This window comes from Hippoglossus stenolepis, chromosome 8 (genome assembly GCF_022539355.2).
Source record: "Hippoglossus stenolepis isolate QCI-W04-F060 chromosome 8, HSTE1.2, whole genome shotgun sequence".
NCBI classification, from domain to species: Eukaryota; Metazoa; Chordata; class Actinopteri; order Pleuronectiformes; family Pleuronectidae; genus Hippoglossus; species Hippoglossus stenolepis.
In genome coordinates this window covers 20,970,146-20,996,024 of record NC_061490.1, presented here as the reverse complement: position 1 = coordinate 20,996,024, position 25,879 = coordinate 20,970,146, and the positions used below count along the sequence as shown (strand labels likewise).

The 25,879-nt window shown below is 42.4% G+C and overlaps 4 protein-coding genes across 4 annotated transcripts in view; 3 read left to right on the top strand and 1 right to left on the bottom strand.

Moving 5' to 3' along the window:
• The window catches only part of LOC118113339 (B-cell receptor CD22), a 1,629,935-nt gene that overhangs the window by 953,303 nt on the left and 650,753 nt on the right, over positions 1-25,879 (top strand). The window lies entirely within an intron of this gene.
• On the top strand, positions 1,430-4,374 carry gja9a (gap junction protein alpha 9a). The gene is made up of 2 exons (XM_035163049.2): positions 1,430-1,683; positions 1,891-4,374. The coding sequence occupies exon 2, from the start codon at positions 1,910-1,912 to the stop codon at positions 3,368-3,370; it is 1,461 nt and encodes a 486-aa protein (XP_035018940.1). The 5' UTR covers positions 1,430-1,683; positions 1,891-1,909; the 3' UTR covers positions 3,371-4,374.
• LOC118113409 (c-Myc-binding protein) lies at positions 4,698-7,281 on the bottom strand. The gene is made up of 5 exons (XM_035163120.2): positions 6,508-7,281; positions 5,823-5,895; positions 5,568-5,616; positions 5,228-5,357; positions 4,698-5,137 (listed from the first exon to the last, which is right to left on the bottom strand). Exons 1-5 carry the CDS (start codon positions 6,520-6,522, stop codon positions 5,090-5,092), a joined length of 315 nt encoding a protein of 104 aa, XP_035019011.1. The 5' UTR covers positions 6,523-7,281; the 3' UTR covers positions 4,698-5,089.
• rragca (Ras-related GTP binding Ca) lies at positions 7,446-17,586 on the top strand. Its single transcript, XM_035163057.2, has 7 exons — positions 7,446-7,866; positions 11,039-11,242; positions 12,171-12,370; positions 13,842-13,956; positions 14,497-14,639; positions 14,782-14,930; positions 15,585-17,586. Exons 1-7 carry the CDS (start codon positions 7,684-7,686, stop codon positions 15,737-15,739), a joined length of 1,149 nt encoding a protein of 382 aa, XP_035018948.1. The 5' UTR covers positions 7,446-7,683; the 3' UTR covers positions 15,740-17,586.

Genomic DNA, 25,879 nt, shown 5'->3' with positions numbered 1-25,879 from the left:
GCAACACTATGTAACTTTAACTGAGCAACAGCGCCCTCTGCAGCCACAAATGGTCATTAATTCAGTTGCCCATCAACATGTTATATGGAGTTCTAACTCACTGAACTGAAACAACTGATCTACAGTTCAGCTTTATTACTTATGGTTGCCTCAAATGTATAAATGCGTTGCCAAAGCATTTATCATCTCTTGATATTTTATTCGACATTTGATCTGATAACGAATGTTATACTCTGCTCAGTTGATAAACAGTAGACCAGTACATACCCTGATTCAACTCGTTTTAGATATTGGGGCTAAAGTACAAGTGAAAACTGATTGTTGTGATCGGAAGGGAACAAACAGGAAGTAGCTCTGGGATTTTAATGTCCCCTCAGTGTGACCCTCTGTACCCTAATGTGTTGGACTGGTTGGAATCAATGCTGCTCGGCTGGGAACTCCCCTCATCAACACTTCCCACCCATTGTGTCTTGCTCTGTGTAGCCGGACGCCAACATTAATTTAATAAGAATTTTCTGTTCTGCGTGTTGACCTGTTTAATCTGAGTGACCCAAGGTAACAAGCATATTTATCAGACAATCGCCGTTTAATGGTGTTTGTAATCAGGCTGTGTTAAGATGGCAACCAGCAGTTAGCCAGCGCGCTAATCCATCGTGATAGATTTCTTGTAAATGGGATAAAAGAATGTGTCAAGTGCACAAGGACTTAATTACATCCAGAGAGGAGCAGCAGAGTATGAAATTGGACGTGATGACTCATTGATCACTTCACTACAGTAGAAAAACATTGATTGTACAAGGCCCGAGCGGATAACTGAGCAGTATTGACGTTGTGGGGATTCCGACAACAGTATCTGTACGTCCTGCTCTTTGTTTGAACATATGGAGGAAACACACTCTAAATAACTGAGTGTTAATATATTCAAAACATAGAGTCTGGCCTTCTAAAGCATTTATCTGGCAGGAGTCTGGTTATTAAAAGCAAAACTTAACGAAGAAACCAAACAAACCACCCAAAAAATATGTTCAGTCGCCACTAACTGTGCTGTTGCATGTTTGAAACTTTTAAAAACAGTCTAAATGATGCAGGTACATTAGTACAGACAGAACAAACAGTCCTGACCTGTTAAGATTGAGGTCAGTACTGGTGTTGAACCCAGTTACAGACCCATCGCTGTGAGGCCATGATCTAAATGCATCAGGAGTTGCCGGTATCGACGTCCTCTGGTCACAGTAGAGTGCTGGTTGGCAGCCTTCCCTGCCAACAACTGTTCAGTCGCTGCCACTTTGTTTCTGGCAACGCGGACACAGAGGCGGGTCACTGAGGTTTTGGTGATGTGCACGGGCTCATGTTGAGGGCGCTAACGATTTTAAAAACTTTTTGGTGACCGCGTCAGGGCTGCATGACCCGAGGAGATTTGAGTCACCACCGGCAGTCTGTCCATGCCGCTGCAAGGTAAATGGAAACGACACAGAACTCTGGTTTATATAATGTCTCTGCTGAGGGGAATAGTTTAATGTGACAGAACTGGACAACAGATGAGACTAGGAAGCACAACAGCGGATGCACGACTCCTCTTTCTCTTTACTCTTAATTTATCTCTTTGCAAACATGTGACTTTTTACTGCTTTGTGCATTTTTACTGCTCAAGTTTCCTACTTGTTTCATTTTTCCAGTTGAGAGGTACTGTAATTTTACTTTTTCTGTGGGTTTTTGTTTCTTTTATTGCAAAATGGTCTCTTCTCTAATGTGCTCATTTAATCTGAAATGTCTTTGCTGTTCTTCCTGTTACTGAATATCTATTATATGCATGTAATTGATTCATCAATCAATGAATTTCAATCCGTTTCAGCAGATTTTCTTCTTTAATTATTTTCGTCTTTCTGTCAGTCACAATGGCAGAGTGAAGATGGGGGACTGGAACTTCCTTGGGGGCATTTTGGAGGAGGTGCACATCCACTCCACTATGGTCGGAAAGATCTGGCTCACCATCCTCTTCATCTTTCGCATGCTGGTCCTCGGGGTGGCAGCGGAGGATGTGTGGAACGACGAGCAGGCCGACTTCATATGCAACACTGAGCAGCCCGGGTGCAGAAACGTGTGCTACGACCTTGCTTTCCCAATCTCCCTCATCCGCTACTGGGTGCTGCAGGTCATCTTTGTGTCTGCCCCCTCGCTGGTTTACATGGGCCACGCGCTCTACAGGCTCCGGGCGCTGGAGAAGGCCCGGCAGAAGAAGAAAGCGCTGCTGAGGAGGGAGCTGGAGCAGGTCGATGTGGAGTTGGCAGAAGCCAGGAAGAGGATCGAGCGGGAGATGAAACAGCTCGATCAGGGGAAGCTCAACAAAGCTCCCCTCAGTGGCTCCCTGCTGCGCACGTACGTGGCTCACGTTGTTACTCGCTCTGTGGTTGAAGTGGCCTTCATGACGGGCCAGTATCTCCTGTACGGCTTTCACCTCTACCCGCTCTTTAAATGTGAGCGGGATCCTTGTCCGAATGCTGTGGACTGTTACGTTTCCAGGCCAACAGAGAAAAGTGTCTTCATGGTGTTCATGCAGTGCATCGCTGGCATCTCCCTCTTCCTCAACATCCTGGAGATCGTGCACCTGGGCTACAAGAACGTTAAAAAGGCCATCCTGGACTTCTACCCTCACTTGAGAGACGACAGAGAGGAAATCGATGACTACTATGTCAACAGGTATAAAAAGGAATCCGTTGTGCAGATGTGCACCGGTGCAGGCCGCAAGGCAACGATCGCCTCTGCACCCAGTGACTACAACCTCTTGATGGAGAGGATGCAGGGCACCATCATGTACCCAAACCTTATCAAACCTTCAACTTTTCTACCTCTTCAGGGCGATAAGGCCGCTCAGCAGGACTCAGATGATTGCAGATGTTCCGCTCAAAGCCCCCCAGGGCACATCTGTACCTCGACTACCAATGAGTCGTGCTCTCCGTGCGGCGACTCCCTGATTAACCCAACACAGGGGGGTAAGGACTTTTCACATCTGCCCCCGCAAGGCGAGGAAGAGAGCAGTGAGGGGGGAGGCCCAGACTCTCCGAAATGCCCACAGATGGCAGCTGTCGCCTCCTCCTTGCCAACGCTGCCAGTGAGCGCGTCGAAGAAACCGTGGAAGGCTCGTGACTCGTTCAAATGCTTCACGGTGCTGGAGGGTAAAAGCTCTGACACCGATTCATACGGGGGCATAAAAGCCAGCAGCAGACCTCCCTCCACAAAATCAGATGAGAAACATCAGAGCCGGGCCTCAACCCCTGAGTCGCTGGATGAGTCCAGCTCAGGATCGAGCCACAACCAGAGATCGATGGCAAGTAACACAAGCAGCAAGCGAGCTCCGGATCTGCAAATCTGAACTACTTCATGTAACTGAAGTTTGCTTGTTTCCATCATTGTCACACATCAGTGTTATATTTAGACTTTGTCTGTTAAATCAATGGATTTCAATGGATTTCACAGAGCTGTGAACAGCTGTAGAACAGGGGAGGGTCCGGTTATATCTGCTTTTCGTTATGTGCTTTTTGTGCTAAAGTTAGAACAATTCAATCCATTGTTTTATAAACTAATGCATTAATTTATTTATGAGGGACTTTATTAATGTTTTCTATATTTTTTCCAACTAATTTTGGAATAAACCTGTTTTTGATTGTGACTAACCTTCATGTATCGGTACCAAATTAGCAGGAAAAAATAGATGTGATCATTTTGAAAAATCATAAATGTTAATTGTCTCACGCATGATTAGATACAGTAGGTCTGCACTGGGACAAACATATACGAGCTATTATCCATGATATTTTTCATGGTAACTGACATATAAACATTCTCTGATTCATCTAAACTTGTATTCTCTACCTTTGACCCGGAAACGCATTTTTACTTTGGAAAACTGTAACACTGAAAAGTCACATTATTGCTGCAGTGGCATGAAAACAACTTATAACAATGTATAGGCCTTTGCAAGCTGTCTGTCCAATACATGTGCACATTTGTACCATAAAGTCCAACTAAAGAATAGAATATACAGATATTTTGGAGTGAAGATGATTTTGTCTGAACTGTAATTGAATCTAATTTCATCTCGAGTTATGTTCGGACGATATATTAAAGTCATCTCTCAAATAAAGATGAGATAATGGGTTGACACAGTGAAAAGTGGAAATATTTGCTATATTTGCCACATTAACAACAATGTGTTCCATGTTCTCCTGGGTATCAAATGCTATCATGGGATTACCGAGCATATCAATAAGCTGCACACAAATACCTCTGGCTTTCTGTCTGTCTGCTCAATAGTTTCTACTCTGTCCCTGAAATAACTGAAAAGTATTTAATCTGATTAAAGTTGGTAGAAAATCAGATGTGCTCTTCCTTTGTCTCTGTATCAGTGTTAGTGTTGGTCTGTTTCTGATTTCACTTTACTTTGCCTCAGTGAAAAACATCAAGTAATAAGTGTTATGTGATATCAGGCTTTCTGCAATGTTAGTTCAATTTCTAACACGTTCTTGCTCTGTATAACAATTAGAACTAAAACTAGTTGAAACTTTTCATTTGATCAATCGAATTAGTTGATTTACAGGAAATAATTCACCTTCAACTCTTGATTCAATTCCTGACATTCCAGTAAAAGGATCTGATTAAACCATTGATGTTCAGAAATGAGTTAAATCAGTGATACACCATTAATTACAATATTGTGCTTTATTTTACAGCTTTTTAGAACAGTTCACTCACAGCAGACTTTTCAAAATAAAGTTTAAACAGGTCACACACTGTTTGTGCCTCTGAACCATAACTGAAAAAATATATATATACTGTCAGTAATTTAACCAAATACTATTTATGGAACCTTTTCAATAGGCCTCTGAAACAATGATGTAATGTCTTGTAAAAAAGAAGACCAACTTATGTACATGTAGAGAATAAGTCACATTCTAAGAATTAGAGTAGAAACTAAGATTTACAACAAAAAAAACAGCAAGGTTACATTAAACAACTATTGGCTGTCTCATGAAAGTGTTGTGTTGTCTTGAAATCTAAAGTGCAGGTATATCAACCAAATCTCTGCTGTGGTCTATTCAGCTGTGGCTCCACCTTCTGACGCAGCTTCATAGCGCTGCAGCTAGAAACACGGACAAAAGAGGTTATCTGCGTTAGGGGCTTTAAATGGTTTAATGAGCGGAATTGACGTTTTTCAAAGCACTGAGCTTACCTTTGTTTTGAGGTCTTTGTTTTCCTCTGCCAGACGTGCACACCTCTGCCTCAGGTCAATCACCTCCTGCTGCAGAGGCTCGGTGTCGGCCGAGGTCTGGCCTACAGCTCCCAGATGCTGCTTCACAAATCTGGAGTGAGCTGGTTAAAGCAGTAACCTCGAACATTTAAGCTCTGGTGGATGTGGCAACACCCGTAGTTGCTGGTGGCAACAGCAAATGTGGTGTAATACAACAGCTCAGAGAATCCTGAGGGCATTCTCGAGCATTCAATCCACCACCAACCACACAATTGCATTATATGGGTGTGTCATGAAGAGCCTTGTGTGTTTTAAAGGATACTCCAGAGCATTGCCGGGTCTTTCAGGTTGTTCATACAAAGACACGAGTACTGAAACCAAACAGAGAGAAAGTGTTAGACCACCACCACCACACTTTTTTGGGGGGCTGACTTGATGTGATACCAAAACTAACATTTAACATTTTTGACTGCATTGATTTATGTTCAAATAACTTTTCACTGGGCGGTTTTGTTTTGAGTAATTCCCAAACCACAGAGTATTTATTGGTCAAGAGAATAAAGAAACTGGGCCTTACCACTGGTGAGGCTGTCAACAACACCAGCCTTCTCCAAGTATCTGCGGAACTGCTCCCTCTTGGTGTCTGGAGCCTGAAGGAGGACGAGTCAGACATTTTATTACCAACTAATAACTGACAGTCAACTGTCAAAACAGAATTCAGACCATAGTCTTTTTTTCACTTTAAAAATTTGACCTTCAGTAATATAAAATTTAAGCACAAAAACAATTCTAGTAATATAATAATAGTGATAATAATAATTTCTATTATTTGTATTTGTATATCTCTTTTCAAAAGAAAACAAATATGTTTTACAAGTTTGAAACATGATAAAAAAAAATGTATGGACTCAACTCCAATCAAGCACTTATTAGTTTCACGTGTTGAACTTTACCCGCGAATAAAGAACTCACGAACCATTTCCCCACATTATCGACTTCGAATTCTCAATTTAACTTAAAAAAAATTACCACTTATACACAAAATAACTTGAATTATAACCTGCAGGAGGAAGTGTTGTCAGAAACATGCGCAGTTTGTTTGGGGACATTATTTGAAGCTCAGTCTTCAGACACGTGGGAGCTGCGGTCATCGCTCCAACCTCAGCTGTTTGTTATCACTGATCAGCTCCAGCCTGCTAACCCACAGGTGTCCCGGCAGAAAACTGTCTGTGAACATCATGAATGTGAAGGAGCACACTTACTCTGTAGTGCGCCATGATGAGACAGGTTGCACACCGTGTTCAGGGTTTAATGTCGGTTCTCTCTCAGGATAAAGTGGCAGCGAGCAGGAAAAGTTCACTTTCGTTTGTCGGCAACGTCTGATGCCTTCAGGTGCTCCTCGGAAAAAATAACAACGTGTCAGACATTAGCCAGCGCTGACCACTGCAGAAGAAAAGGCTAATGTGCTATTTACAGATAATACTGTTAATTTATTTGTACTTTTCCTTAAGCAAAATGTTTGACTACTTCCTCCACCACTGTGTTTAAGCATGTTATCAATATATATATATATATCAAAATGCAAATATTATTGATACTTTTTTATTACCCAACCCTATACAAAACTTTAACATGAAAACAAATATGTTCACACTGTACATATTCTATTTACCCTTTATGTGTTAGTTCTTACTCAATTTATATTTTTAACATCTTTCTTATATATCCTTACATTATAATTATTGCACGCTACTTATTACTTTAATGTTTATTCCTGACTGCCCTCTGTAACGTTGCAAATCCCCCCTCTGTGGGACTAATAAAGTTGTATCTTATCTTATCTTATACACTGTTGCATCTTATTGCTGAAATGTGTACAAATTCTTATGAAATAAAATAAACCAGTCTCAAATTAACTCTCGTGGATTTATGGCGCCATCTGCTGCTAACGCCACAAACCAGCCACTTTGAATTTGCTTTGTTTTAAACAATTTTAATGAAATATTAAATAATTCCACAGCAAAATATAAACTAGCAGATCGTATATTACCCCTAAATAAACTAGATTAGCATTTTAAACCGTTTTACAGAACGCGTCCTCGCTCCTGATTCGGGTGATAGGTCACAAAACAAGTCCGAGTACGAGTCAGGTGACCGCGACGAGCCTCGGCGGAGCGACGGGCGCCGCCGACCAATCACGACGCGGATTGTAGCGCAGGCGGCCAATCGGAGTGAAAGGGGGCGGGAGCGAAGGGGCGAGGGAGAGGAAATCCTGAGGAAATGTGTGGGATCACGCTCCGTGTTTCCAAGTAGCCGGATCTTTATTTACTCTTCGTTTTCTCCACCTGGCGACGGCTCGCGGCGCACGACGACCGTCTCGTCCGACTCCAGGGGTGCGGCACACAGGGGGGGAGATCCAGGGGGAAGCGGGTTGAAAAATGTCGATCCAGTACGATGTGGAACAGCTGGCTGACAGCTACGGGGTTGCGGACTCGTTCCCCAAAGATTTCGGCTACGGCGAGGAGGAGGCCGACATCGAGGACAGCCCGTCGGCGTCCGACAGCAAGCCCCGGATCCTGCTCATGGGTCTGCGGAGGAGCGGGAAGTCCTCCATACAGAAGGTAGGGAGAGAGCGGGGAGAGAGAGAGCGTTAGCCCGCTGCCGAGGTGAGCGCCTCCCCCCCCCCCTGCTTCACGTCGGCTGGGACGCTAGCCCCCAATAGCTAGCTTAAGTTTAGCATGTCGCTGGTGGTGCTAGCTACCCGCAAGAAGGGGACGCGCGTGGGTTTAGAGCAGCCTCTCTCCTAGCAGCTAGCCGCCAGTTAGCCACCTAGCTTGTAGCAGGGACTTGTGAACGTGAGGTGTTGGGTGCAGAGCATGTGACTGTCTGGTTCGCGACTTGTCCAACATGATTTATGTGCGAGCCACCCAGCTGTGAGGTGTGATGCGCGGCTCACATGACACCCGGCGACCACACCTTCACTCCTGCAAGTCCACAACACTGTGTTTTTACATCCGTGCAGCACCTGCAGTTTGTGCTTCAGCCTCTTCCTCCCCGATCGTGGCTGTGATCTACGAGCTCTTTGTGTGGGGGTGCTGGGGTCCTGAAGTTATAAGGCCCCTCACATACCACCCACCCCCCTCTGCAGTAAATATAAATATATATATATATATATACCTTGTCCAGGCTTCCAAAGTCCAGATTAAAGGTTCAGGGTGTAGGATTTAGTGACATCTAGTGGTGAAGGTGCATGTTGCAGCAGGTATTCACCTCACCTCAGCCTCAACCTTCCAAACATGACAGAGAACCTGTGTCAACCTTCAGTTGTCATAACAACTCAAAAGGTGTTTAGTTTGTCCAGTCTGGGCTGCTGTAAAAAAAACCAACATGGCGACCTCCATAGAAAGGAGCTACTCCTGATGTAAATATAAAGTATTTAAATATACAGGGCCCATTCTAGGGTAAAGAAAACAATTACACTAGGACTATTTAATATTCACTTTCTGCCAATAAATCCCTTTCACCTAAATCTTACACACTGGACCTCTAAGGGCTATTTACCATAATCTTACAGGCTATGTTAGTCTAATGCACAAATCTGTATTTATATCTGGCTTTAATACTCTGCCTCGGCTACTTGTGTCTTATACTTCAAATATCTGTATTGTCAGTCTCTCTATTAGCGAATACTTCTTAACAGTGACAGGTATGTAGTAGTTCTGGTTGCTCAACTTTCATCTCACTGCAGTGAACTTATTCCTGACTCATTTTGAACTTTTATTATTCTTATGCACTTGTGTTTTGTGTGATACCGGAGGCCTCAATTTCCCTCTGGATCAATAAAGTATCTAATCTATCCAGTCCTGAACCCACAGATATTCCATTCACTGCCACGTAAGAATTGAAGTGGTAAACCCTCACACAGAGGAAGCTGCAAACATCATTAGCCTTTTTGATTGTAGATTTAATATTATCAATTGATCCGTTGACAAATTACCTGCAGATTATTTTTCTGTACTTCTGTAGCTTTGGATCAACCTTCACTTCCCCTCAGAAAAGTTTCAAACTCTACAGATCCTGGTGCAGCTCGTCTCATATCAGGCTTTTGTTGTAGGAAACATTATGAATGGTTTTTGTTCTCCATTGAGCTTAATGTTGTATTTCATAGAAGTGTAATAGTTTGTCTATGCCGATATCGTTGAGGGTATCTCTGATTTTCCTTAGTTTAATTTAACACAGTTTTGATGAGAATATATTTAACAAGAACACAATGTAAACCAAAAATAATAATGTTAGTTAAACTAGGTTTTGACACAGGACATGCTAATAACATTAGCCTTAGTGAATATCATACTTTAGTAGGAGATAACACTTTTTCAGTTAATCAAATTAATAAAACTAGCTGACGTGCTGTGCACCTGGGGTTTGTAGGGACCCTCGAGGCTGTCGCCCACTTTGCTGCCCACTGTACTCTAGTTGTTCCTACAGCAAGGTTATCTGTCTCCATCATATTCTTCAAGCCTGCCACTTTCAGACTGGCACTGTGTTTTGAATAATAGATGAGATGCAGTTGTTCCCTCTATGATATTTTATTATTCATGTTAAAATTCAAGGGGGGGCAAGTAGAATCAGGTTGGATATATCGTGCCAGGAGCCACACGCCGCTGGGAGGAAATAAACATTCCCTGTGCTGAGGTGCACACGTACACACACCTTTCAGTAATCCACACATGTTCAAGTCCCTGATTAACGTTCCTCTGTGAGCCTCCTGTACAGGCTGAAAAACATGTGATTTTACTTTTTTCTGGTTCGCTGGCCTGTGACCTCAGTGGACCACACACAGTTTCAAAATGGCAGCGGTGGAGAGAAGACTCGCAGGTCCTCCACTGTAACCCAGTGTATTTTCTACCTGTTACTCTACCCGATGTACCAAGACCATGATCAGACCCGAAGTACACTTCACTTTACTGCTGCAGTTTCAACGTACACTGTGTGAACGGATGCCGCAGAAAACTGCTGAATGTAGAGTGACATGTTGCATCAGACCACTGAGTGTGCAACGTATTGCACTTTTCCCTCATGCTCTTCATATGATGTCTGGTTGATGTCTAGAGTCACCGTCAGCATAAAATATGATAGTACAATCTTGGCAACCAAAACAATATACTTTTTTTAATTCAGGCAATTTTGTAAGACAGTTTATTCTAAGACCCTCATCTAAACTATATCAGTTTCTGTATAATTAGTGAAGAAAACCCTGAAAAGCCCGTAAATAAAACGAGTAGACATTTTGTTTCATAATTTACAGGCAATTGAGATGTAACAATGTTTTAAGACTCCACCATTTTAACACAAACAGTAATTTAACAGACATTTAAGCAAATCAAGAAGCCAAAAAGCTGGCAGGAGATTATACACTGAACGGGCTGCGCTGCTTATGCTGCTTATCTGTCGACTCAGAACCATTACAGCCATTCACCTTAGAATACATGGGGGCGAGGAGAATTTCCAGTCCATTAAGATAAGTCTCTTGGCTGTGATCAACCCGAGCACAACAGGCGGTTATATGACTGTAGGTAGACACTGAAAATAGTGAAATCTGAAAGCAAAATATCAAATTACTTCAAGGCATGTTAACGTTGCTAAAGCTTTAACTGGGAATTGGACAACTGGCTATGAAGCAAAAATGAATTTAAAGTATATATATGTTACAGCTCTGGACTCAAATCTCAGGGTCAAATCATCCACATTCATTGTACTCAAAGATCAACTCAAACCCATCTCTCATTTCAGGTGGTTTTCCACAAGATGTCTCCCAACGAGACCTTGTTTCTGGAGAGCACCAACAAGATCTACAAGGACGACATCTCCAGCAGCTCCTTCGTCAACTTCCAGATCTGGGACTTCCCGGGCCAGGTCGACTTCTTCGACCCCACCTTCGACTACGAGATGATCTTCAGAGGCACCGGGGCTTTGATATTTGTCATCGATGCTCAGGTGAAGAATAGGGAAAAAATAATAAAAACACTATCTCGCTATGGTAAAGTAAGTGGGGAAATCTGTAATCTGTCCAGTAGTTTTAGTATAATTCTGCAAACTAACAGACCTTGGTGGAGGTAATAAAAAAAATAGGTTATTGTATTAAAAACAGGTAGTGAAGTTCCACAGTAATATAAATGTGTTAGTGTTGAATTGCGCTGAACACTGGGGCGGCCGGCAGACTGACTGTCATGTTACAAATAAACTGACTGAAATTTACATTTTTTGCTTTTCCTCTTTTCTTGTGGGCAGTGACTCGACAGTGACACATTGAAACAAAAAAAATGTCGTGGTCCCTGATTGTTAATATGAGGCAAAGCACCGTGGGGGGGAGAATGAACTCTGATTAGCAGCCGGAATAGAAGACATTGACGAGCTCTGGCTTTCGTGCCGATGCTATTCACGTGACTGTAAGTGCTTTCAAGAAGTCATCTCACTGAGGATGTGCGCCACAGCTGATCTGATTGCAGGTTTATTTGTTCTCAGGGAGGTGCATCAGATTCAGTTTGCTTCAGCAGTTGGTCACACAGTGATATCTGACGAGAGCTGTTTTGGAAGACAATGCAGTGGCACATTTCCTCATACCTGGTTTAGAAGTGATGGGGATTTTCACCTCAGGCTGTCCTGATGCAACAGATAATTACTAACATGGGCTCAGCTCACTGAAGGTTGCGTAGTCACTGTAATGTCTTTCATAAGCAGCAGGTCTTGATTACTTGTGTTGTTATGTTGTCTCTCGACAGTGCAGCAGAAACAAAGATCATTTAGTCAAAGAGAATAAAACTTGGATGTTTAGAATTGTGTGATGCATTTATGGGTAGTTGTATGTTTCAGTTTCTATCACATGCACTTTGTGTGTATTAATATATCACCTTCTTTCTCTCAGGATGACTACGTGGAGGCTCTGGGTCGGCTTCACCTCACAGTGTCTCGGGCCTACCGGGTAAATCCTGAGATTAACTTCGAGGTGTTTATCCACAAAGTGGACGGACTCTCAGATGATCACAAGATCGAGACCCAGAGAGACATCCACCAGAGAGCCAATGACGATCTGGCCGATGCGAGCTTAGAGAAGCTACATCTCAGGTACGTCTTGTTTTTCATTCTTATTTTAAAAATACAAATTTGCACACTCCACGGTATACAGATGTTATTTGAGACTTTTGTTCTTGCAGAGTTGAAAACTGCTCCCTTGTATCAAACTCTGCAGTGATCACAGAAACAAAAATGTCTACGTGGGAGTTGGATTGTATTAATAATATAGTAATAAGTAATTCTAGAGCTATTGTCCTTTCTGTATTTCCATACTTTTGCAGACACAACCACGTATGCATAACTTAAAGCTTCCCTCAGAGACCCTGGCATTTGGCGTTGATGCTAATTCTCTCTGTTACATATACAGTAGCCTGTGCATATACATAGTCTGCATACTCTTGCTGTTAGTGTGAGATTCCTCTTTGACGTCCTAATGAAGCAACAATGACCTGTGGTTCAAACACCGGAGCTGGTTTGGTTCAAGCAGACTTCAGGAAATCTGAAGTAAACTCAGTCTGTGGGTTCATGTTCCTTTATGTCCCTTTCACCTTTGCTCTTGTGGGAGATTTAATCATTGGTTTGTTACTTTGTGAGGAAAACACACTTTTACTGCGTCATATGACCTGAGGAGGTTAAATGAAAATAAAGCTGGAAGAATAACCACTAAGTTCCAAGGAAAAAATTACGTAAGAACCAATATGATTCTGGTTTTAATTATTAGTGTTTTTGTATCTGTCCAAAAATCCCAGAGCTGATGTTCCAATGTCTCCAATTTGGCGTTTGCACATCTTCCCCCATCCTCTCTCCAGATGTCACACGTGTCCTGACCTGTCAATAAAGACAAAATGCCTCAAACATATCTTTTAAAAAGCTATTTGAAAATGTCTGCTTAGGCTCTCGTAAATTTTGTTTTAATGCTTATCAACTGCAGCCGTTGCCCTGACGCAGTGTAGAAAGTAAAAATATGTTGTGCACCACATTAAGCCGTCTGTCCTGGCTGAGCTGGGTCAGACCTGCAGCAGCTTTGTTGACGATGTTGAGGCTCTGCTGGCTCGGGCTGTGCTGCGTTTTATGGGAGGTGAGATCGCTGTTTATTCCGGTTCGACAGCCGTAGATTATAAAGTGGAGCTGAGACGGCTTTTATTCTTTCCCTCTGCTGCTCCCTTCACTGTAAGTCTTTGCAAAGTTGAGCTCCTGCCAAGTGTTTGCAGACGGGTCCATTTGGCTGAAGCCGCTGGTTTTCTCAGACACTGACCTTTTATTTATATAACTGAGCTCATAACTCATGGGTGTGCAGTTTTTCTAAAGTCATGATGACTTTTTTTATTTTAAATCTTGTGATTTTATGTCTGAATTAGATGCTTTGATTCACACTTCTTTTCTTCTGCCCAGCATCAGTTTCTCATGTGATCTTATGACTCTGTAACTGTACCTGCTCTTCACGTGCTTTTTTTTAAGGAAGTAAGACGTGTTTCCTACTCGGAGCTGCATGTTCACTTCTCGTTTTCTTCTTCCCATTCAGCTTTTACTTGACGAGTATTTACGACCACTCGATCTTTGAGGCCTTCAGCAAAGTGGTGCAGAAGCTCATCCCTCAGCTCCCGACTCTGGAGAACCTCCTAAACATCTTCATTTCTGTGAGTAGACGGCGGCGAGCTGCCGATCAGTAAATCGCCTCAGTAGGTTCGTCACTGTGATTTACATGAGACCGACTGACTGTGAGTCAGTGCCAGCCCTGATGACACGTCATGGTTGGCAGTTCCTCCGATGCCCATACTGAATTTTCAGGTTCTGTTTGAGCCCTGCCCCCGGATTGAAACACTGATCACACACACACACACACACACACACACACACACACACACACACACACACACACACACACACACACACACACACACACACACTGCTTCCAGACATGAATTTTAGTCCAGACATTATCCCTGAAATTATTCGGAGTGCAAATGTCCGAGTCAGTTACTCTGGATTTAGTTTTAAATAATTTAAGGAATACTTTTCAGATGTTTTGACAGACTAGTCAATCATGAACATGTTTTATAGATAGTGTTTTTTGTTTTTTTTACCACAATAAAAACGTACTTAAACTCTTTCTGTCTGTCTCTCACCCTCTTATTTCTCCTTCTCTCTCTCTGTCATCTGATGTTTCTCTCTGACAGAATTCAGGGATAGAAAAGGCATTTCTGTTTGATGTGGTCAGTAAGATCTACATCGCCACAGACAGCTCTCCCGTCGACATGCAGTCCTACGAGCTCTGCTGTGACATGATCGATGTGGTCATCGACGTCTCCTGCATCTATGGGTAAAACGAATTAAACACATGTTCAATCTACTCTCCCTGTGTAATCTGTCAATGCTTTAAAGATAATTGAACATATGCATTGTTTGTCATCATTCATTCATTGATAGCAAGCTGACATTTGTGTTTTGTTGGCCCTTACTAGCCTGAGGGAGGACGGCAGCGGCAGTGCGTACGACAAAGAGTCGATGGCCATCATCAAGCTCAACAACACCACTGTGCTGTACCTGAAAGAGGTCACCAAGTTCCTGGCCCTCGTCTGCATCCTGAGAGAAGAAAGCTTCGAGCGCAAAGGTCAGAGACGTCAGGGAAATCTGTACAGATCCTCCACTGCTCATTAGGATCAAGTGTTTTCATATTTTCTTCAGTTTTATTTTAGCATAGCACGAGAGCACGTCTAAATGTATGCAGAGTGTGTGAAGTCAAAACAATGACAACTTTAAATTCTAATGTGTTGTGTTTAAATGCATCAAAAGGAAAATCCAAATCCTGATGTTAGGGAACTTTCAAGAGAAACAACAAAACAATTTAGATCATTAAATCATAATCTCCATTGCAGAAGAATTATAGGTTGTTGTTTTTTTCATTAATATCAAAAAGAATTACTGGATTTGCCCCTTTGTCCAGATCTGAAACTAAAATGGTTCTTTTTTGACCTGTGTTCCATCCTTTCACAAAGTTTCTAAGACAGTCTGTTCTGTAGTTTTTGCGTAATCCTGCTGACAAACCAACGGGTGGAAACATAAACTGGAGATAATATAATGATAATGTTTTGAAATGTTCAGTTTTTGTTTGAGACTTGGTTTAACAGATGTTCAGCTGTTACCAAATGTGATTTATATCTGACTTTAGACATATTTTGATTGCTGATATTATAACGCAGTAATTTCCCATTTAAAAAAAAAAAAAAAAAAGTTTAACACAGTTTTATCTTCCTTCCCTCCTCAGGATTGATAGACTACAACTTCCACTGTTTCCGGAAGGCCATCCATGAAGTGTTCGAGGTTGGCGTTTCCACCCAGCGTCCAATGGGCTCCCAGGCTGTGGGCTCACCCTGCAATAAGGCCGTTGCATTGAACGGCACGCCGCGCAACACTGTCTAGACACTGATGCAAAATATATATATAAAAAAAACAAAAAGACTCAAAAAGAGGGTAGAGGAGAAGGAAAGACGAGAAAAGGGCCAGGGAGCATGTAGAGGAGAGACTACTGAACTGAGGCTCCCTGGTGCGCCAATCACAATCCCTTTCTCCCAGCCCCCCCCCGAAGCACTGAGAGACGGCTGGAGACCAGAGAGTGTGGCAGCAGCACTGGATCACTGACAGGTCAGACTTCCTCTGTTGTAAAGGTGGAAGAGGAAGTCGGGTGATCGGTTTCAGGAAAAACCGCCGGCTGTGAGGAAGTCGAGAGAGTAAAACTGCACCTTGACAGGAAAAAAAACGGTTGCTCGCCCACTCTCTCGCTCTCTCTCTGGATTTCCTAAAGCGGTCACAGACTGTGATATTTAGCTGCTGGTCTCTGTGCGAACAATGTGAGGAGGGAAAACAAACCCCTTGTCGTAACCTCTTGCTATGGACGAGCTGTGATGACGGCGATCTGTCTCGTTATGAACACACACACCACCCCCCCCCCCCACCCGACCACTTCTGTGCTGATTTAAAAAAAAATGGAAAAGAAAGGAAAAAGATGGTGAATGTGAACTGCTAGTCCTCCTAACCCACACATGTTCAGAGATGGCCTTATGTAGACGAAGCTTGACCCCAGTGCAAGCTTCCTCTCTCCACCACTCACCTCACCCTACCTGTATGCTGCCCAAAACTCGCTTTTTGGTTTCACGCGTGAAGGGAAAACAAGTTTTTGTGAGCAGTCTGAAAAGGGATTGTGCTGTCGATTTAACTAACTTGGTCTTGTGTGTGCGAATGTTGATACCCGTGTGTGTGTGTGTGTGTGTGTGTGTGTGTGTGTGTGTGTGTGTGTGTGTGTGTGTGTGTGTGTGTGTGTGTGTGTGTGTGTGTGTGTGTGTGTGTTAGGTTGTGCGTGCGTGTGCGTCAATGAAAGGTTTTGATTAGATCCCAGACTGGGCTCCTTGTTTGTACTGTTGAAGAACTGAGTATTCGTCCTTCTGCTCGATAACAGCAGCTTAGCGTAGTTACACTCTCTTCGATCAGTGGAAGTAACTTTCCTCTTTTGTGCTTCGGTGAAAATCAAAATACTTGATTGGCTCTCTGGTAAGTTTTGCTTGAAATTTGGAAAAGTCTTTGCAAAAGCACTGCCACGATAAACAAATGATTCCGAAAAAGTGACATAATAAAAATAGAATATCATGATTAAACTATATATTTTTTGCCACCTAAAGTAAAATGTATTGGGTCAGGCTGATGTGCAGGACTGACGGAGGCGCTCACGCTCCAAATCGACGTTTTCATGATATTAACCAGTTGAAACTTGCATGTTTTTTGTTTTTTTTCCACCTTCAGTTTCAGCTCTGCTCAAAAATGATTAACCTACGTTCTGTGTTTAGTTTGGCTCTGATCAGGAGGATTGACAGAAAAACGAAATGTACCCAGTCCAAGCATGCATCCGTCAGTGTGTTGTCCTTAAACACAGCTTATCGTACTCAAAGGTGAGAAACTAATCATGACACACAAAGGAGGACAGAAAAAATTCTAATTTACTTTGGCCATGTAAGACGTTCATGCCTTCATCACAAACAAACTGCAGAAACTGGACTCACAAATGTTATGTAGAAAACTTTGCTGAGTGAATCCGAGCAGTGTTTTGGTTTTTACTCGGCAAACAACTCTTCTTCATTAAGGGCCCCGAGATCTTCTCAACCTTGTCATTTATCAGTCACCTGAAAATAAAACACATGCACATCAGAAGCTTGATGGATGATTGATTTCCTGTATTGTGAGCTATACCGTGTGAAATAAATGAAATTTTAAATTTTGGTTTTGTTCTTGTAATTAAGCTGGAAGTCAATTTTTTATATCCTTAAAATGAGCAGAAGAGCGGAACATTTAATTTGGTAATCTACTGCAAAGTTACAAACTAACACAAGATGGCGCTGCAGGACTGCTCAACAGATACCTTGATAGTACTTCAGTTGTTTGGTTTTTTTACCCATGGAAGATCAATAACTGTTACAAATGTTGATTTTTGTTGAATTTGTGGTAGGAGAATAACATTAGCTGATGCTGCATGGTGAATTATACAGCCTGTTGGACATTAAAATATAACCAGTGAGCAGAAGAGAGAATAACTGTTTCATTAACTGGGGTCTGCAGGGTAACGTTTATTACTCGGCATCCCCTCTAATTTATAAAGAAGTCAAGTTGAAGTCCACTGGATATTTACCTTCTCCAAAGTGGTCGTGGTTTCACATGGTCAGCAGGATTACTCCAAAACTATTGATCAGATTTCTATGAAACTAAGTTGATGGAACTTATTCCCAGCATCTGTGTGTGTGAAATTTGGTTCAGATGAATGGAATTTTAAGGGGCCTGTTGGGCCGTGTTGGTGGTGAACACTCTACTGAGCGACACTAGTTTACAAATAAGTCAAGTTCATGTTGACTGGATATTTTCTAAGTGTAAATAGTTGAAATGACCTTTTTTCACTCTTGCTAATTTGCTGAAAAACAATGTATTTACAGTGATTTTCCTGGCTAGACTGCTGTCAGTTTTCTTGAGTTTGTTGTTGTTGATGTGGCACCATAATGAGTCAGAATGGAGAGGTGGAAAAAAAGAGAGAAAGAAACCCCCGCTCTGGTTTAGTGGATATAAAAGCAGCTCAGTGAAAAGCTTGGCCATGCAAGTTATTCACCAGTTAAGTTAAATAAGCCTCACAGCCACTGTCACGACCCATTATATGGGGAGCAGGCGAGACAGCTAAACACCACTTCCACACAATTTAGATGCAATAAAACACTGACAGCTTTTTTTTATCCACTTCATTAAGCCAGTAATTTCTTATAAAAATCTCCCGCATTAATCCTGGTGATGGTTTCCCTGCGGTTCCTTAAGCTCTCCTCCAACCTTATCCGCCGTGCTTTGATGCTTACTCAAATAGGCGCTAATTTGAGATAAATTATGCATACGCATGTAGCCTGCCCATGCCAAGGAATATAAAGTGTGACACTCTGAAAGATGGTGAATTAAAGCAAAGTGTGATATCTGGACGGGCTAATGGCAGAGAGGTTAGGCCTGTCAACCTGATGGTTTGTTGATGTGTGCGTCACTTCATATTCACAGGAGGAGAGAGGTCGTGTTTAGGATGTTTTGAAGGTCATTTACCTTCAGTGTTTGATCAGATCCCAAGGTGCATGCTGGGCCGTCAGTGAAATTACACAGTGATTATTCTAGTGAAATTTGTATTGTCCTTTTAAAGTAGGTAATTGTCAAAAATGTATTGATCCCATGCAGGTGAATACACGAACAGATGCATAGAGAGATAACTTTTAAAAGACTTTCAACAAAACTCAATTGTTAAATACATTGAATAAAAAAAGAAAAACTCGAATGAGAATCAGGAAATGTGTTGGAAAAGTGATTTAAAAAAATCTTTAATCAGCCAAATTGTCCAGATATGCACAATGTATAACCACAGTGGCTGAAAAAAGCCGACCCCCTATGAAACCACATCTGTTTGATCTAGATTTGTAGTTGGATCTGCACCAAATTGCACAGACTCATAGATTTTAGTCCCTTAAATGTGCCTGATTATTTCCATCAAGGTCCAAAAATGATTCCCCGGGAGATCGATGAAAATGTAAAAAAAAATGACTGGATCTGCTCCTTTGTCCTGATCCAGGACAAACTTTAATGGGTTCTTTCATGTATTAATGAAAATTTATTTGAATAGCACTCATCTAAACAAGATTACAAATTGCTTTACAAAAAGGCAGCATGAGAAAAAAAAACAATGCAGAACAAACCAAGAAAAAATAAGAAAAATAACATGAGAGAAAATAAGAAAAACCAACAACATCTATTAAAAGCTGTTAAAAATCAGGCATTAGAAAGGTTTCTTATAAAAATATGTCTCGAGCAATTATAGAAAAATTGGTAAAGTGAGTTCTGCTCAGTCGTTGTGTATTCCTGCTGACAAACAAATAAACAAACAAACGGACAGGGGTGAAAACATCCTCCTTGGCCGAGGTGATCAGGAACCAATGAAGTTGCAATACCAACTTGAAAAGTATTTCTAATAGCAGCAAAAACAAATAATGTATTATCGCACAAAAAGTTACACATGGCTTATCGAATTATATCTGTTTTTACACTGATCATATTGTTTGTACAAGAATTTGGTATAAATCACGTTAAATATTCTCAATATTGACTTTTAGTGACCCTGGATCATCTGACATCCACACGGTCGTACAGTGACTCAACGTGGCCTCTAGATGGGGCTGTTGTCTGCTGTTAAAGCTGTTTTTCACTCTCCTCTCAGTCTTTCCACTTCACAGTGCAGGCAACATGCAGATCAGCATCACACACACAGTGCACCAACATAGAGGTGGATGGACAGAAGGAAAACTGAGGAGAAGTTACAGCATCGAGTGAGTTGCATGATGTACAACTCTAATTAACTGTAGCAGTTCCTGAATCTGTCTTTTCATCAAAGGCAACACTGCTTCAATAAATTAAATAAATGAGTAGATGGCGGTTTCCACGCATCAATAAACTGAACAAAGAAGAAGAAGAAGAAGAAGAAGATGAAGACGCTCTTGCCTTTGATGTCACGCTCACTTCCGTCCACCGACCCGCCCTTCCTCTCCTGTGTCTTACTATCATTACAGCAATGATACTGCCATTATGTTCTTAATAAAACCCAGTCAGCGGTGTGTTATCTCCCATCTTTACATTTTATTAGCCCGTGCTTATGAGAGACGAGGGGAGGACGATGTGACAAAGTGAGACGTCTCAGATAGGTGACAAATGTAATACAGACTTCATTTGTTATATTGTAAGGCAGCGCGGCGGCGGTGGATGTAATTATGCAGCACAGACAGGAGGACGTTGCTGCTGAGATGGGCAGTTTAGAGTCTGACGGTACTGTACTAGAGTCTGCAAACAGAGCTCTGACAAGCTGATGTCATGTTTCTGGAACTGCTGCAGGATCAAGTTCCCAGTTAGTCGTAAACTTTATAGATAAACTTTACATCATCTGTCCCGAGTGACAGAAATTCTCCTTTTGACAGGCTCAACACATGATTCACAATGGACAACACTATATTGCTGGCCTGATTAGTTATACGGGAGAGTTTTGTGTTTGGTGGTGAGGGCGTCGTACCAAGATGAGGATGGATTCAATAAGCGACCGGTAGACCAGGGTTAAAATGTCCTTGTGACATAATGACAATGTTTTATTTGTAATATTCCCAGTTCGACTTTCATTGCTCAACGACACTTTGTCTCTTCCTCTGTCTTTTACTACTTTCTTCTGTTTTGATGTATGTACAGCGCTTTACTCTGTTTTTAATGGTAACCCTATCGATCTATGAAATTCAAAGGTTATATTGAATTTTTCTTTCTTATATATATTTCTTTTTCCATTTCCACGTCTTGTAGTTTGACAAACGCTGTGAAGCGTTTTAGTTTTTCGTTGAATGGCAGGTCTGTGGCGTAGCATAGAATTTCAGTGTGTTTCAGTGGAACAGGAAGTACTTTTTAACTGGCCAGTACCTGCACGCCCTGGGGAGTCCCACCTCCCGCTTTAAACACCTGTTGCTGACACGTTGAGAACTGCCATAAGAATTCCATAAATAACGTTTTCTTTCAAATTAAAGTTCACCTCTCAGAAGGCCGGGGGAGGCCTGCTCGCCCGTGGCACGGCGCATGGCCGGTCGAGGGCCTCCCCCACTTCTTTGTGTGACCTATCATCAAACCAATCAACACTTGACTCGTTTTACTCCTTTACACCTTTTTCAAAGTTCTCAGCTACCTTTACTCTGCGTCAGTGGGAGCACCTCGGTGAGGAGAGGAGAAGGGGAGACAGGGTGACAAAAGAGGGAGTTAGAGGCAGGGACAGGCGTCTCCCGTATTTTCTCGGTCAGGCAGTAGAGCGTGGAGCGGAGGGGCCAGCGGGCCAGCAGCCAGCTAATGGGGACCAGCAGTGAGCTGAGGCCAGGGACATCGCTGACAAAAGGAGCAGCGACAGATGCCATTATCTCAGCCTCATGCAGATACAATGGAGCTGGACGACACAGGCCCGGACTCTGACAGACATGCATGTGTGTGTGTGCACGTGTGTGTGTGGGCTGACATAGGGAGCGTGTGTGTGTGTGTGTAAGCTGTGAGGTTAATGAAACACGATAGAGGAGAAGTGGATTATCGTGGAGACTACAATTTCTTGGTAACGCTTGTCCGAGCTCCACTGCACCACATGCATGGGTGTGTATGCGCCAATGCAATTCCTGTGTGTATTTGATATGGCCTACATGACCCCGTCTTGTTACAGAGAGACAGCCAGATCAGTCACCCATCACTTGCTCAGAATTCCGGGGCATCGTGAAAAGCACATCACATTCGGTCCCAAATTTCACTGGGTGCTACTCTCGGCCTTAAAATATGCAACATTCCCTTCACCCCGGGATGTTCTGGTCATTTGGAGAACCAAGAACGTGTCAGGGTGGGGTTGTGAAGGGGCCGATATTAGGAGGATATGGCGATGCCTTTAGCGGGATTGGCAAAGGCAGAGCGGGCACCGTTAAGCAGCAGTTTTTTGGGAGGGATAAGAAATGTGAGCTTTAGCCAGTGTAGTGTGGTGACATGGGACAGCGTTATTGACTGTGGCGGCGCATGCTGACAGTGGATTGTCAGCCCCTGCAGTCATTTGCCAGACTGAGTGAATGCAGGGATCAGAGTTTTTGGAGCTTAGAGGAGGAGAGAGGAGATGAAGAAAGTGTGAAAGAGAGGGATGGCAGAGAGAGAGAGAGAGAAAGAGAGAGAGAGAAAGAGAGAGGGCAAGGACCGGCAGCCGTACGAATGATATACACATTACAAACACACACGGAAAAACACACTGAGCTGTGGACACCCTGCTGAGTGTCTGACACTGATGCTGCCAGACTAATCAGGGTTCTCTCTCTCTCTCTCTCTCTCTCTCTCTCTCTCTCTCTCTCTCTCTCTCTCTCTCTCTCTCTCTCTCTTTCTCTCTCACTTGCTTGCTCATTAGTCTTCCAGAAGAAACCGGAGAGTTGTGATGTTGTAATGACTTTGTGTCTTGCTGTTGTGCCCGTGTTTGGAGAGAGAGGTATCGTTAGAGTTTGGTCCCAGTTTTTAGAGTGCTCCAAAAAAAACAGGTCATTGTCCTACTTCTATTGGTTCTCTCATGTTGCACTTGTATGGCAGCAATATTATTTGTGTGTGTGGAGAGTTGTGTAACTGTATTTAAATCTGTGTGTGCATAGTAAGATTTGTAAATGTGTTTTCAGAATATGTGTGTGTGTAATCAGATTTGTAAACGTGTAAATAGATCTGTAATGAGATTTTGAAGTGTTCTGCGTAGATCTGTGAACATCTTGACAAATGCTTATAATGGTATTAGTGGCTGAAAAGGCTTAGTTTCTTTCCAAGAGCTGCAAATACAGACAAGTCATCAACAGTTTTGGGGCCTTTTCTGCCATGAATGTCTTTGGAATGTCTGTTTGGTCGGCCTGTGTTGATGCTGGTCGCAGCTTTCTTCCTGAAACTGTGAAACTGACAGAACCCAGAACTGGAGAATCAGTTGTCGTTTCTGTTGTCATGAAAGCATTGTTTCAGGATCGACAACGTTTTAGGTTGATGATGAATCCCAGCCACCGTGCCACAGAACTCTAGTCACCTGTTTGTTCAAGTCAATCAATATTGAATCTATCTTCAGTCCAAGTCGCGCCACATTCGACACTGCACTTCTTTGGGCCCTTAACAATAGACATACTTAGTGTGAAGCTGATAAGATGAACGGTTATCGAGATATACGAGCCACATACACACAGATATTTCTGTATTAGTATACATATGAATGGAAGTTGGGTTTAACAACTGAGTAAATATTACTACAAAAAAACAATTCTTCCAAATACAATCTGAGAAAGACTTGCTCTTGCATCCTTAACCTACTTCAGCATGAAGTCTTTCCCAACACTTGAGAGAGTGTATTCGTTTTTTCCCATTAATGTTTGGCTTCTTTTTAATGTCTTCTCTTTACAGCCCAGACATGTCCTTTAGACACGCGAGTTTTATTTTTCTTGTTTTGTTATTCCTAAAGGGAGCAACAGCAGCACAGAGAATACTGAAGCAGCTGCTATTAAAACAATAAACAGCCTGTTTGGTGCTGAACGGTTCTGGGCAGCAGACTAATGGCTGTCAAAAAGGCCTCTGAGAATTTCTGGCCAGGAGTGGACTCACAGATGATGGAGTGGACGCTGTGTATGGAGACGGAGGGGGATTAGTGTGTCCTGCAACAAAACACTAGAAACAGGGATCCTCATGTCACACACAACTGTGGGCACGCAAATAAGATTAAAGGTGTTCGTTTCAAATGAAGTAGTTTATGAAACATACACACATGCAATAAAAAACATTACACCTGAGTGTAGGAGCTGTGGACAGTAGAGGGAGAAGAAGTATTCAGTGTGAAATCCTCTGGAACTGATCAGATTAGTTCCCAAACTAGAGGTCATCTTTAAAGGGTCACAAAAGATGTCAAATTAATTATGGGAAAAATACAAAATTAAATGTTAGTTTTTGGACTTTTGAGTTTTGGGGAATTATTTGATAATCTTATCTCTTTGGGCCACAAACAAAAAACTTTAAAATTGTGTTTTACACTCTTATTTATAATGCTAAATCTTTATCTAGTGTTTAGTAGTAGAAGTATGAATTAGAATAAGTTGGAATATCAATACTCATGTTCATATTTAATACCATACCGGCCTATATACTTATATCTGTCTATATATGCATTTATCTACCCATTTATTTTTAATATCTCCTCATAAATAATGTACAAATTCAGTAAACATCCATGTGCAATCATCCTGTTCTGCACAGCACATTACTTAAGTAGGTTTCTCTAATATGCTGGATGGTGAAAAATGTGTATTATATATTTATCTTATCTTATCTTATCTTATCTTATCTCATCTCCTCATGTCTGGAAGTGACTGAGAAAGTCGGAGTGAGACCGTCAATGACTCGGTGCTTCCCTCAAAAATAAAACTTTAGAAACTTGGGTGTTATTTCTTCCTTCTTCTCTTCCCTCGTTCCTTCCTTCTCTGCTTCCTTCCTTCCTTCCTTCCTCTCTACCTCTCAATCTGGGAGTCATGCTAATGACCCTGCCGTCTGCCCCGGTAATTTCTCATAACAGAACTTATCTGCACCGAACAGGAGTCTGGGTATTTTTAAACTCTGCTGCAACCTCTCTCTCTCTCTCTCTCTCTCTCTCTCTCTCTCTCTCTCTCTCTCTCTCTCTCTCTCTCTCTCACACACACACACACACACACACACACACACACACACACACACACACACACACACACACACACACACACACACACACACACAAACTTGCATGCATACACTCTGTTACTATTCAGCAGGGGAGCCACTGCTGAAGTCCAGATTGAAAATGCGATGTGTGCTAATGCATTCAGAACAGAGGTGAGGCCGGTCCTTTCCTTTCCTGTGAGCCAACAGTGGGAACACCAGCCCCAGTACGGTGAGCTCGAGAGGCGAGCACATTACAGTGGCTGAGTAATGAGAACCATGGAGCTCCAAGTCATTCACACACACACAGGCTGGTCTGTGGGAGTGAGTGAAGCAGCGTAAGACTCCAGCAGAGCACTACCAGCGCTGTGCTCTCCTGATGGTGATGCTGTGTGAAGTGCAGAGCTGTTCAACACAGACTCCAGCTGCTGCTGCCCTGTATTCAAATGGCGCCACAAGATACCAGCACGCCGTCTCTTGGTTCTTATTAGACTCAGCCTCTCACTCTTTTTGTCTCTGTCTTCTTTTTCTTCCCCCAGAAACTCTCTCCACTCATCTACACCCGCTGCATCTCACTTTTACTTTGCTTCCCTTCTCTCTCCTGTACTTGTCACGTGCGCCGCATGTTAGGCATCAAATTGCGGCCTATCACTGGAAAAATAAAAGAAGATGCATGTGGAGAGAAGTTTATACATATTCTTATTTTATTTGCTGACGGCCTTCAAAGGGATATCAGGGGATTCCTGTGATTTATCATTGTGAGCTGTA

Bases quoted from the DNA above. Each gene is read 5' to 3' on its own strand.
- LOC118113409 (XM_035163120.2), bottom strand. The intron at 5,617-5,822 runs GTAAGGCCCAGT...GTTTGGTTTCAG, and splicing joins TGTTGACAGCCTCACCAGTG to TACTCGTGTCTTTGTATGAA. The intron at 5,138-5,227 runs GTAAGCTCAGTG...CCGTGTTTCTAG, and splicing joins ACAAAGACCTCAAAACAAAG to CTGCAGCGCTATGAAGCTGC.
- rragca (XM_035163057.2), top strand. From the start codon at position 7,684: ATGTCGATCCAGTACGATGTGGAACAGCTGGCTGACAGCTACGGGGTT. The intron at 11,243-12,170 runs GTGAAGAATAGG...TCTTTCTCTCAG, and splicing joins TATTTGTCATCGATGCTCAG to GATGACTACGTGGAGGCTCT. The intron at 12,371-13,841 runs GTACGTCTTGTT...CTTCCCATTCAG, and splicing joins TTAGAGAAGCTACATCTCAG to CTTTTACTTGACGAGTATTT.
- gja9a (XM_035163049.2), top strand. From the start codon at position 1,910: ATGGGGGACTGGAACTTCCTTGGGGGCATTTTGGAGGAGGTGCACATC.